Here is a 13,854-nt window from a genome sequence, read left to right as displayed (position 1 = left end):
GAGGGTGAGATCCTGTTCACCTTGTGCCCATGTGTGCAGAGAGTTTGATGCTGTCCTGTCGTGCAGACCAAAGTCAGGCTTAGGGAAAGTTAAACCAGTTGTACTGACAGGTCTGAATACGCAGAAATCTTAATGCTTTTAAAGGCATCCGGTTCTTGAAGACGTAAGCTAAAATACAGCATCCTGTCGCATCCCGGCTTAACCAGTCACAGGGAATCAGCTCGCAGGAACCTACTGAGGCTTTGCAAGGTGCCTGAGCCCATCTGGCAGCTCCAGCTCTGTCCCCACAGCATCCCCCTGCAGCTCCCTGCGTCCCCGCAACGCTGCAGGGACCAAGACACATCAGTTCACTGTGGCAGCAGAAAATGGCTTCATTAAAAATTGAGAAGCAGGCTTCTGCCGTGGAAGTGGCTGACCCAGCTCTTTTGAAGGGGCAGAGAAGTGCCAGAGCTGCCACAGGAATGGATGGAACTTTGCAGCCAGGAGTGGGAAATGGAGCAGCACTGTCTTGGAGATGTGCAATTCCTTTCTCTCATGTCCTCTCATCAATGTTCTCAGATCACCTACTCTGGAATTAGTTAAAAGCTTTGGCCTGCACTTCCCATTGACCGCCATGCCGATGCTTTCTGACTGTAAGAAGCAGATGGCCTTCCCATTTCTTTTTATGATACTCAGAAAAAGCAGATAAATCAGATCAGAAAAGGGTGAATGGGAGTAGAATATGAAACCAAGTCTTTCCAGTTGTTAGGAGGAAGGTAAAATTATACTGAGAGCTCTGCAATGATAGGAGATTTCCAGAGATTTCAAATTTCAGAGCAGAGCAGTGATCTGATTTTGTGTATGCCAGGTGAGATCTATGGCTGTAAATATGAGACAAGGTGGGACGTTGTTGCACCAGTCCCTCCAGAAGGAAGATTACATCTCACATCGATACTTTTAACAAATCCATGTGGCACAACTGGATAGAGATATTTGATAAATGAGCTACGGAAATATATGCAAGGAGACAATGATGATGTTATCCATTATTTCGTCCCTTAGAATGGATTGGTAGTGAATTGCAGTAAATGTTTTATACACTTTTGTATTTTCGTCCTGGTGAACCATGGAAAATACCTCAAGTAGTTCTTCTCAACTGCATTAAATAATTTCGTCAATATATTACACATTTAATAAAAGCTTTTCCAAAGAGTTTGGCTTCCAAAGGAGGATGTGTAGGAAAAAGGTCAAAAATCTTAAAAATGAGATGCTTGAGAACAGAGGAAGGAATATGAGAGTCAATAGATACTCAATGCACTGGGTAAAAAACCCAAAGCACCTGCTTTGCCGCAGGCAATCCCTGTGTCTCGTGTAGCTGCACAATTCCTGCACAACACTAAGGCGTGGGAAGCTGTGATAGCAGCTGCTTCACTGAGGGCTGATCCAGCAGTTTCTGAGGTCAGTCTTGAATATAGCCAGAGTGTTGTTCAACTTGTCCCCTTCTGCCTTTTGGGGGTAGCCTGTAATCCACGGTGTATACTAACAAGGAGTACACACATGGGAAAACACAAGAAACCTCATGTGGACTTAGTACTGGGCATTAGTATAGACATAGTTTGGCTGTGGCTAATTTCTGCTGCCTTTATTTCTTTCCATCACTTTTAATACATAGCAGAAATCTTCTTCCAAGTGCTTTTACCGAATTCTCCATGTAGATGTGCTGGGAAGGCGCATTTGGAAACAGACACCTCCTTCCACCACAGCAGGATATCACAGAAAGTTGATACTTCGCCTGTAAGCTTCAAGCCTCTGATGTGATTTCACAGGGATGAATAACTACTGTCAGAAATGGGGACCTCCCATTTTCCCAGCTCAATGCAGTAGCACAGAATGCTTTTCCAGACTTTGAAAGCATATACTTTAACTAATCTTTTAATGAAAATCAAGTTTACGAACCAGCAAGCCAGATTTCTTTAAGAAGTCATTTTTATAGCACACTGACCCACGGCTATGAGTTAACATTTTAATAGGTAGTAATGTGATTAAAAACTCAGACATCCTATTGATGCTGGTATTTACCAGGGGAGTACAAGGAGATTGATTGTTTCAGAATCAGTAATAATCAGCATATGGGTACTTTCTTGTGAAGATAATTGGCACCACACTGTTCAGAGTTTTACTTTCTTGAAGCTAAAAGAAGCCTGTGATTAGGAATCTATCTCTGGTTTAGACTTGCAAGGAAAGTGTGCTTAGAAAAGATAGGGAAGAATTAATACCAGCTGGCAAGATTGCGAGCTGTACAAGGAATTGAATATAGATAATTAAACGATACTTTGTCATAAGAAAAATGTTGTTATATGAAAGGTGTTTTTAGAACAACAACAGAAGTTGTATTGCAGCACTGTAATTTTAAAAGCTTCTCTTGGACTTTCTCAAGAAGGAGCAAGGAAGTCTACAAGAATAGTCTGTTGACAGTGTATCCTCAGATGCTTTTTTTGTACAGCCAAATACCTGCTTAGTTCAATTAAAAACACAGAAACAGAGCTAGATTATTTTTCTATAAGGGAGGCACAGCGCCTCAGTGAATACAAAAACATGCACTTCAGACCTGGCTTTTACAGTGGCCTTTTCATGCTGTGTGGTTGTCTGGAAAAATAGTGTTTGAAAGGTAGAGATGCTGCAAGCGCATACTTTCAGTAGGTGGTAGATAATTATATATATTTTAATGTTACTATTGTGAACAGCAGCATCCACTTCTTTCCTGTGTAATGAGATAAAACTAGATCTAAGTGCATCTGGTTTCTTCAGAGATTGCATGAAATTATTACTAAAGCAAAGGCATTTTCAGCCAAATGTGGAAAAACTCAGTGATATGTTGTTTTGAGCCTAGCAACATTAACGTGGTATTCAGCATAATTCAATAACATCAATTAGTGAAAATACTCCCTGACAACAGACATAATGCTTTTTATTTTCAAAGAAACAAGCCTTCTCACTTCAACAAACTAAGAAGCTGTTACTGTACTTTAAAGAACCTTGAACACCGACCAATAATGCCATTAACTTCAAAAATGATACTGTATCCTTGACTTTTTCTTAGTGCTCTACTGTCTTGTAATTGAATCACATTAATTACCATGTGTCAATATCACCAAAAAGTTCCTTAGTGTTTTACTTAACCCAGGGTAATTGCTTGCAAAGAATCATTAAGATTTAATATCTCTGGAGTACTGGAAGTAGGGGAAAAGGTTTTTAAATTTACATCAGCCAGGTTGGATCTTATATGGGTTGGGGTGGGAAGGGATCCCCTTTCATTGCCCAACTCGGAAAGTTTAATTCTCAACATTCGTGTTTTTTTCTGTGAAGCAAATTGGACAAAAGCAGTCTCACCTTGAATATTGTTAAAGCAGCAATTTGGAAATACTTTAGCTCCTGAACTAAGTAACAGGTGTATTTTTAGAGTATTAGATTACAAGTTCTGTGCTCTAAAAATAGATGCTTTTATGTGATAAGGTGTTAAAAGTGAGCTCCGAGCTCTTCCTGGAGGTTTGGTGGCACAAAGCAGCCATAAAGCTGGAAGATCCAGTACCCTGAGAATTACTTCTGCCTTGTAAATTAAATCCCTATTCATTAAGAATGCTAAGTACTTCCTACACTAGTTAAAGGCAACGTAAGATCCCACTGAGGATCTTTGTTATTAATATGTTCAGGGAAAAGCTGGCCCTGGCTTTGGTACTGCTGGTTTTGTTTCCAATGGCAATTTATAAAATTTCACGTACCTTATGTTGCGTTAGTTATTTATATGCATTATTGTAAAAGGTGAGGCTCCAATCACTTTGACTGCTTCTCTTTATCCTTCACTGTGATACTTGAATGAAATGAAACATAAATGGACATGACTGCTGAATGCAATCTCCTTCTCTTGGCTGTTCCTCTGATGCAGTGTACCACCCTGCATTTCTCTAGGCACAAGTATGGAAATGTGAGTTAGAGCTTCGCAAAACTTACAATGGAATTAGCTCAGATGTTCACAGGATTGGGTCTGTGATTTTCAGCATGTCAGGATGCCGATCACAGACAGGCATTAAAATACACAAAGATGGTGATAAAAGCCAGCAAAGCAAGCCAGCTCCAATTTAGTTTGGCAATGTCTTCTTTACACATTCCATTTCCCTTTCTATTTCAGCTCTCTCATACCCATGTGTGAAGTTACATGCTGTAGATGTCTGCAAATTTATTGTTAGGCATTACCAAATTATGCCAGTTTTCTCTTTAGATTGCCTGTCCCTATCCTCCTGCCCCTGTTACACTTCCATGCAGAAAGTTCAAGCCAAAACAGATGTTCCAGGACTAGATTATTGCTGCCATAATAAAAATCATTAGGAATAGTGATTAGCAGAAATCTAGGCTTTGGACATGGGCTCCAACCTACCAGATTTGATGGATTTTATGTCCGCACTGGTGTCCATTTGTGTAGCTTATGCAATGCCCGTTCAGCAGCAGCCTGAGATACGTGCCAGAGGAAGCTCTCCCGCTGCCTTCTCTCCGTGCATTCTCAGTTGAATGGGTTTTGTTTGCATAGCTGATAGGTAAAGACCATGGTTTATGCAGCAGCACTCCTACCTTTTTAAATTCAGTAAAGCATTCCAAGATTTCCAGGGCAAAAATGCTCTCTGACGCCTATTATTGTAAATATTGCATGCAAGCTTATTTGTATTTTTCAACTAGTTGAATAAAAAATGCAATGGTTTCAGTGAAAAACCTTCCATTTAGGGGTTGTTTTCAATACATTTAAATATATCTAAGGCACGTTTATACCTTGTGACCTATTATCTTCACCCACTGTGAATATGCAACTGACGGTTTCGTTTGTTCCTGGAAAATTAGTGTTTCAGAAGGGCCGGGCCATAGACACAGGAGAAGTTGAGATTGGAGCACAAGTTATGCAGACGATCCCCCCTGGTTTATTCTGGCGCTTTCAGATTACTATACATCACCCCGTGTACCTGAAATTCAACATTTCACTGGCGAAGGATTCTCTGCTGGGAATTTATGGCAGAAGAAACATTCCACCTACTCACACTCAGGTAACTAGCAATAATACTAATTCTCTGTGCTTGTATTTTCAGACAGCAGTGAATGCAGCTACTCACAAATAAACTTTCAAAGGACGGGAGGGAGAGAGGGACTGGCCGTAACCACAAACAGCAGACTGTTCATCCCTTTCTTTTACTGAGGTCTAGCTATTCCCCCAAACTTTGCACTCAGGAGAGGGGACAAGGGAGGGGACAGTGTCACAGTGGAAGTGTCAGCGGTTGTGACCACTGCAATGTGACTGTCCGCAGGTTGGACAGGACACCCGGTGCTGCTGTGCGGCTCCTGCGTCTGCTGTGCGGGGGCACTGGGATGAAGCACCAGATCATTTGAAAATGCTTTAATTTATTTATGACTTCATCAAAACAAAATTACATCGTCGGTATAAAGAGTTAATTGAAAAAAAAAAGTTTCTGGTTTTAGTATGAAGATTATTTTCGAGTGTTTACTCGTAGGGATTTTGCAGGAGAAAACCTAGCTAAGCAGTAAAAAAATGTGATATTGTTGGCCACATGAAACTTTTTAGGCTTAATGTGTTGGCCACATGAAGCTGTCCTTTCCACGCATAATAGATTCCTTTTGGCTTTCTTAGAGCAGGCTCAAACACCATAGAGGGTGACACACTTGTATATGGAATTATAGAAAGATTGTTTAGAAGGGACCCCTGGAGATCATCATGTAGTCTAACCTCAAAAAATATTTACTAGAATTTTGATCTTAGAAATAAGTGCTTTTAGCTGTCATTGACTTTAATTGAAGGTGGGTGTTTACTTAAGCTGAAGTTGAACTTTGCTGAAAATCAGAATGCTTGGAAAAACCTGGAGAAATATATACATTTCTTGAACAGGGATTCATGGAAAGGTTTACATTGCTGTTGCTTTGAGCTTAACTGGTCTTAAAGTTCTCAGCAGCAACTTGGTTAGGTATCAAGAACTTCCATGTAAAAAATAGATATTTATTTGCATTAATAAATGTAAGTATAAACAAAAATTATATTTGAGTTTTGATCTATGATATTGATATTAAAGGACAAACATTTATAAATCTGGCGCAGAACAACAGGTTCTTTGCATTTGACATGAATCACTGCATAGCACAGGCACTACAGCTTGGGAATTTTGGAATTATTTGGAATTATTCCCATTAAAGAGATGTCATTTTTGAAGTAAATCTGCTGTATTTAGTGCACCAAATCTGAATTTACCCTGCCATAGCAAATGGCAAGTGGTGGTGCCAGATTTCTGACCTACCATAATGCTCTTTATATGGAACCTGAAGTTAAACAGACTGGGTTATGCAACTGCTGTCCACATTGGTGAATACTTAGACAATTTCTCATAATATTTCAACTGTTTATTCCTGTTTGAATGAGGTGAGCAGAGTAGATTCATAAAAATTTGCCAGGTGGTTAATTTTTGCTCATTATTATTTCAGTTTGATTTTGTAAAACTGATGGATGGAAAACAGTTAATTAAACAGGAACCAAAAAACTCAGAGGAGCCTCAGCAAGCTCCCAGGAATCTGATCTTAACTTCGCTGCAAGAGACAGGCTTCATCGAGTATATGGACCAGGGAGCTTGGCATATGGCATTCTACAACGATGGAAAGAAAGTGGAGCAAGTGTTTGTGCTAACTACAGCAATTGGTAAGATCAATTACAAGAAAATTGCTATTCTGATTATTACAGTAGAAACCTGTGTTTGAAAAGAAATTATTGACCTTGATTCCAGCTTCTCTTAAGTATTCTCTTAAATATGCTGTATTTCAGCTTAGTTTAATTAACCTCAGTGGAGCAACTTCATGTTTATGCTAATATTAGACAAATAGCAATATTTGTGTATTAAAGATGGATATTATCAAATTAATTAACTGTCAAGTTTCCATGTGTATTAAGATTTTTATACTATATCTTGAATGCTTGAGTAATTTCTGGTGTTATGTTGCTCAAAGTAAAAGAGATTATGTCTGCCCTCTCTGTTTACATGGGAACCATAAATCCTACAAAAATTATCCAGGCTTTAAGTTCTTATTTACAGTATTTTAGTCAGTTAAAAAATCTAAAAGTCAGCTTTTGTGGACTTGGTTGTGATTGTCATTGATGGACGGGTGCTGTTATTTTATACAGTTATTCGAATGCACCATTTTGTTTGAAGCACAGAAGGCAAATAGAGGAGACGGTGTCCTGGTGGCACATCAGATCCCTGCTGCCTTTTTATACATGGAGATGGTAAATGTTTGCAACTGTAGGTGTTGTTGGTGAGCAGTGCTCACACGTAGGGTTTCTTTGGGCTTTAAATTTAGGTGAGGCATTGTATTTATGACAGTCTCGGTTTGCTGCAAGACTTTAACCACTATGCCCTTTAGTTAACCTGTTCTACCATATGTTTAGCAAGATGTCTTTGCTAGTAACGGACATGCCATCTGCTCTTTAGAATGACTGGATGCTATTTTTACTGACGGTAAACACCTTGCAGAGCAGGACTGTATGATTCAAATACCAAGATTTTGAAGGACTTGCAGGAAAATAATTTAGAAATTGAAATAGAATTGTAATGACTGGTTTGGGATTAAAAGTTCATATTTGCTCTCTTCAGAAAAGTAAATCTCTTACAAGCAAGAAAAACTGCCATTGTTCAGTGCCATATGAGAGAACAATATTCAAGCAATTTATGAAGCATCTTCACAGATGGTCTGTGAGGAGTATGAAACCTGTCCAAATTCCAGTCCAGATTAGAATCCAAATACCTGCCCACTTGTTTATTTCTACTGTAAGACAGCAGTGTTTATATGGGAGGGTTTAACCAATATTTCATTTTTAAGTAGCAAAAAAAGAAAAAGAAATTGGATGCTGTGGTTCAGTTCTTAATACATTTAGTGAAAAAGAATTTGTCCAACCCTTCTCTGGCTAAAAGGCAGAACAGACTGGGTCTCACAGAGGGGAGCAGTGAGAGCCAGAGTGCGGCAGGAATCCTTATACTTCATCTCAGAAATGGCTGCAAGAAGACCCTTTGGGGAAAAAGAGGGTTCATGTTACAAAAATGTACCGTGGATGCATTTGAAAATAGTGCTAACTATTGAGTTTTCATAACCTGTCTAGCTGCTTCTCTTATTTTTATTTGCACAATGGTTCTTGGTTGTTTCTTTGAGGATTTGCACACAAAGTATAATAATCCTTGAGCCATGCTCCTTACCCCAGACTGGGCTGGAGTCATATTTGACATCTCTGCTGACAAAGGAATCAACCAGGACCGGAGATTGAAACACTCAGAGCAAGAGCTCGGGTGCATCTCTGCTGTGTGCTGCCGCTGGCTGTGTGAAGCACTCATGCCCTCCTCATAAGCATCTGTTAGGTAGTATTTTGAGTTGCTCAATGTTAGTTATGTGCAAAATTGATTTTGCTGACACTTCAGCTAAAGCTCTGATCAGACTTTCCCTTGAGGGGGTAATTTGCATGCAAAATCTGACATGCCTCGAGTACTTGCACAGACTGAGTAAAGACCCCTCCCAAACTAGACATTGCATTGAGGGAAGGTAACTTTTCAAACTGTTAATTCTTCATTTCAGATCAATGTAGGGATCATTTACCATGTGATTCTGGAAAAGACAGGCAAGTGTACAGATAGAGCAAGAGAAAAGTTGATAATGAATAGTAATACATAAATTTAATAAAGAGCAGCATATCTGTGAAAAAAACTTAATTCTGAAAACAAGCTTCTTTTTTTTTACTTTGAACTAGACATCTGTGTACAGGTTGTGGATATCTGATTAAGAGATACATATCAAATGCCTGTTCTTTGGTACAAACTGATAGCATGAAAGGAACATTTTTAAATAGCAGTAGAAGTTTTCAAGAGGAACCAATCCTTATCTGTCCAAGTGCCCATAAATAGGACCAAAATAAACTTATTTCAGTTATTTGTATTAGCTGTAGGATGGGCTTTTAATCAATCTTCTGACAAGTTATGTTTGCATTTAAAAGTATATCAGATTTGTTCCAATGCTACGCATTTTCTTGAGAGAAGTTTTTCCTCCCAAATCACTTGCTGTGGGTGGATACTCTTCAAAAGGGTCTGGGTTTTCCTCTTTTCCCCACAATGGTTATTATTTTGTGGGAAAGGAGGTGTGTTCTCCATCTTCCTACAGCCAGAGGTACTTCCCCACATCTGTTAGTGCTTGTGCCTGTAAAACAGCCGCAGTTCCCCGTGTCCTGCAGCCCCGTCCCCTCCTGCCCGGTCCCTCACTGCTCGTGCTGGCCTGGCTGGGACCTTCCCCCACGGGAGCGCCTGGGCCTTGGGTTTGCTTCATATTCTTTACGTAAAACCCATAAATCAATGAATCCACTGAATCCCTGTAGGAAATACATGTGTAAATTAAAAACAGCTAATTCTTGTACAGATATGAGCCTGTCCCCAAATGTGTGAGGTTAAGTGGTTTACTGACCAAAGCTGTGCGATGAAGTTTAAAATCAGAATTGAAGGTGGTTTGTTGTTTATGTTCAGTCGTTGTTTTTTTGGTTGGTTGGTCTGGATTTTCTTCTTGTTGTTGTTGGTTGGTTGGGGTTTTTTTCTTCAAATCTAGTTCGTAGTCCTCTATTGCATTGAGTTCCATCACTGCATTGTATAGAAGTGGAAATCCTACCCTCCTCCAAGGAATTCAATTCACATAGTTCAGGTGAACATCATAGAAGGCAATTTACTCTATAAACAGATTTCAAACAAATTACTTCAGCAATAAAGGGAAGTGTTTAAGGTGGACATTTTTCAGCAAATACTCTGGTTTTTGCAGTGCTTTTAATGGCGGTAAATTTTACATGAACACTTACTTTAAAAGCTTTTTGGTGTAATATAAATGATGCACTTGTTATCTCAAAGCTGTCAAGACAAAATCTAATATTTGTAAGCTGCTTGAACAGGAATTTTGTTTTATGCTCCCTATGAATGAAAATGGGCCTTTTACTGCTTCTGCACCTATTTGTATGTTAAGATGTGTCCTGCAGAGTGAGGTGAAGATGCCATTCATTTCAAATTCAAGCAATTTATATTTCTCTTTGTTCACAACTCCCTGAATAAACAGAAATCCTGGATGACTGCTCTACTAATTGCAATGGGAATGGAGAATGTATCTCGGGGCACTGCCACTGTTTCCCAGGATTTCTTGGTCCTGATTGTGCAAAAGGTAATCTCGTATTAACTGACCCCCAGTGCCTGACAGGGCTCATGATTATGATGTGTGACTGCTAGGCTTGCAGAGATTCAGAGTGATTAATGGAGATTAAACTCCTTTTTCCAGCCAGATGGCAGATACAGTACAAGCACACGTGTAGAAAGTTCCTTTATACTGTACATGAGCTAAAATGCATCAACCACCTCTCCTTGACTTTCAGAGTTAATAGATTCCTCCATCCCCCTTTGCATCCACTCCACGACTACAAAATACATTTTTAAAATACGTGTGTTAGCTTAGCATAATATTTTCTGTTATTTAAAAGTGACCAACAGTTTCATTTCAGAGAAAATTGCACAAGTAAGTCAAATGCTTCTGTGGTCCTAAGGTGAATAGAGTGTAGAAAAGAGACCTAAAGCAGCTTAGACACTGTTTTCCAGCATTGGGGAAAAAAAAAAATGCTAAAAAGATTGTAAGTGATCTTCTTTCTGTTTCAGATATTTTTGTTGGCATTATCCATCATCTGCTGTAGATGATGTCTGGAAGCTCTTATGTTTTTCCAACATTTCATCAAATTTAGGCTGGACTATTTTTTAAGAGCTGCATTGTAAAACTAAGCTTCCACATTGCTGGTTTACGTGCAGATCAGTAATGGCTAAAACTTCAGTAATGTTAAGTCTGCTTAGAAGAAAGAAGAAAATGGCAGTGTCTTGCTTCAGTTCACAGGGAAAAAATATGAATCTTCCTGAAAGTCATAAGCAGGCATCACTGTGCAAATTTTCTGCAGAGGCCAATCAAGGGGAGAGAATTATTTTTATCTTCTAAGATATCCCTTTTCAGGTCAAACTTCAGGTATACTGTTGAAGCAGACTGAGGAGACGGGGGCATTGTGTTGCTGCTGCACTGCCTAGTTAAAAGATTGCAATCTGTCACAACCCTCGAATCGAATGGAGGATCGGGGGGGCTGGAATGGAAAAGCCATTTTACTGAATGATAAATGCACTAAATGTTAATCTATGTAAGTATGTAAATACATTAAACAGATCAATCTGTCTTCTTCAGATTCCTGTCCAGTGCTGTGCAGTGGAAATGGAGAATACGAGAAAGGTCACTGTGTGTGTCGAAATGGGTGGAAAGGACCAGAGTGTGATGTTCCAGAAGAACAGTGCATTGATCCAACCTGCTTTGGCCATGGCACTTGTATCATGGGTGTCTGCATCTGTGTCCCTGGATACAAAGGAGAGATTTGTGAGGAAGGTTTGTGAAGTTTCCCTCTCTATACTTAGGGAGGTTGATTTTTGTCTTTAATCTCCAAACCTGTTTTAAGGTAGTTAAGAACTCATGTAGATGTGAGTAGCTTACTGTGAAGCAGTACTGTTTTTCTCAGAACTACCTTTACTATATCACGGAAAGTAATTCTAAGAAAGAAAATTATCAAAGGTAAAGGCATTCAGCTCTCAGTGAGAGTCAGTGGAAGCTGATCACATAATTTCCAAGATTCATATTTTTATTCTAAAAGATTAGAATTATTTAACTTGGTCTAATGTAATAATTGTAGCATGGGCAGTCTTCTGAAATACTCAGTTTGTCTTTCAGTCCAGGAGGACTCCGGTTCTCAGATGATTTGTCAGAAGATCATTTAAACAAAATGGGATGTGGTTCTCCAAAGTAATCAGCAGATCGTAATCAGCTTTTCCCTTTCTTCATTCTGTTACAACTTAGATTTTTCTGCAAAGAACACATTGACAATATAAAGCCAAAAGAGGAGCAGTTTCAGTTTACCAGAGCATATTGTATAGTTCTGTTGTCATATGTCATTTTTACTGTGAGCCTCTGTTCAGGGTACTAAAGTGGCATCCTTTAAGGCTTATCTAATAAAAAGTGGGAAATTCTGAGAACAAGTAATTGTACTTTTGCTAGTTGTAGCACCAATGTGTCTATGCCCTCGTCTATGGAAAGAAGGAGTTGTCGTTTGCCTGTTAGCATTTCTGAGATAGCTCATCAGCTTTGACGTTCTTCCCGTGTGCATAGCCTCAGAAAGCAGAACTCTTCTTCATGCTTGCCCTGATTTGATTATTTTTCACTAGTCCCCTTAGCCTGAAGCTTGTGACAGCATACTTTATGCTTCCTGCTATATAGATTTTAGGTAATTCTTTTGAGTAGCACACAGAGGAGGCTCTTTATGTGGCTTGAATTCTCTAGTCAGAAAAATATCCAGGATGGATTTGATGGATTTGACATACCTGGTACAGTTTTTAAAGGGAGGATCAAGAAAATGCTTCTGTCATACTCATACTTGGTAGTTTCAGAAGCGGGCAAAACCAAGAAAAACCCAAATGGGAAAAAGCAAGTAATACACGGATTTCCTCACTGAAGCTATTGCCAAACAAGTCAGTAGCTAGTGAGAGACTGACTGCTGTTTTCATTTGCTTTGTTTCTTACCATAATGTGATGAAAAAATGAAAAAAATAGAGATGAATATACTCAGGCAGCTATTGAATCTAAGAGTGTGAAAACATTGGATTTTTCAAATAAGAGATGTATTTAACTTTTTTTAAAGGGTGGAATTATGTAGAAATAGGGTGGATGAAACAAACCTGTGCAACCAAGCACAGTGAGGTTTTATTGTAGCAGTGCAGGCATGGCATGACTGTTCATCTTTCTGTATTGTACAACATAGCTTGTACGGTAGTGGAAGTAATTCTGTCAGGAATTCAGATTATGTTACTGTGTGAGTTTAGTATTGTAGCATTGTTGTTGACATAGCAGGCATACTAACAGCCATGCTATCCAGGGAACATCAGTGGCTACATGTATTCGTTGCTATGGGAGTCCTTTGAATTTGTCCTGGCAGGTTAGCACTACTAAAGCAAGTGATACTTTTTGAACTGTTTATAGAGTCACTCCATTAATTTTAAAAGATCAGCAAAATAAAGAGCTGTCTCAGGATGAGAGAAAATCGCCAAGTGTTTTTGTCCTATGCTTAGCAAGTTGTCCAGAAACACTGATTCCCCTCTTTCAGAATTACATTGGGCTATGCACAAGCCTGGAAGTCTGAATAAGATACAAAATAAAATTTGAAATAATAAATTGAACTGATGACACAGCAGCTCTGACACAGCATCACTTCTTTCTTCTTCAGTCAGAAGGTCCTATAAACTGAAGGCCATTAATCTCTATGTCCAAAGTATTTAATCTTCCATTATTGAGGCAGAGAGCATCTCTTCAGTCATGTAGTAGACAATACTGTCTGTTTACAATTTAACTATTAAAACAGTACTTGTGCTGATATTTGAAAAATGCACACAAGAACTTCCAAAGTGCCTCTCTAACATTAGTCTGAACCGTGATCCAACATGAATAGGCTTTTGGGTAATTGTTTCCCATGCTCGGACCCCACAAATTCCTCTTCAGCTCTGCAGTTTTACTGCAGCCTCCAGAGCAGGCAGGTTGTGTTCTGCTTAAAATCTGTCTTGTTAAAGAAGTACTGGGGCATTAGGAAAGAATATGCTGATTATACAGGACTAACCAGCTGATTTAAATTCTTCTGCAAAGCTCCTGAATTTTTCGCTAGGAATACTTTAATCCAAATTGAGAACAAATGTAGCTCTTGGTCTG

General features: G+C 39.1%; 1 protein-coding gene across 2 annotated transcripts in view; it reads left to right on the top strand.

The window, feature by feature from the left end:
- TENM1 (teneurin transmembrane protein 1) overlaps positions 1-13,854 on the top strand; it is a gene marked incomplete at both ends in the record, with an annotated part of 235,534 nt that overhangs the window by 106,133 nt on the left and 115,547 nt on the right. For both annotated transcript variants that reach the window (XM_082062122.1, XM_082062121.1), the window contains 4 exons: positions 4,867-5,066; positions 6,508-6,718; positions 10,147-10,248; positions 11,299-11,493. In XM_082062122.1, the coding sequence (XP_081918248.1) occupies positions 4,867-5,066; positions 6,508-6,718; positions 10,147-10,248; positions 11,299-11,493 (708 nt within the window). The remainder of the gene's footprint in view (positions 1-4,866; positions 5,067-6,507; positions 6,719-10,146; positions 10,249-11,298; positions 11,494-13,854) is intronic.

The sequence above is a fragment of the Streptopelia decaocto genome (assembly GCF_964273445.1).
Source record: "Streptopelia decaocto genome assembly, chromosome: 10".
NCBI classification, from domain to species: Eukaryota; Metazoa; Chordata; class Aves; order Columbiformes; family Columbidae; genus Streptopelia; species Streptopelia decaocto.
The sequence above is the reverse complement of the archived record's forward strand: the minus strand, read 5'-3'. Positions and strand labels throughout refer to the sequence as shown.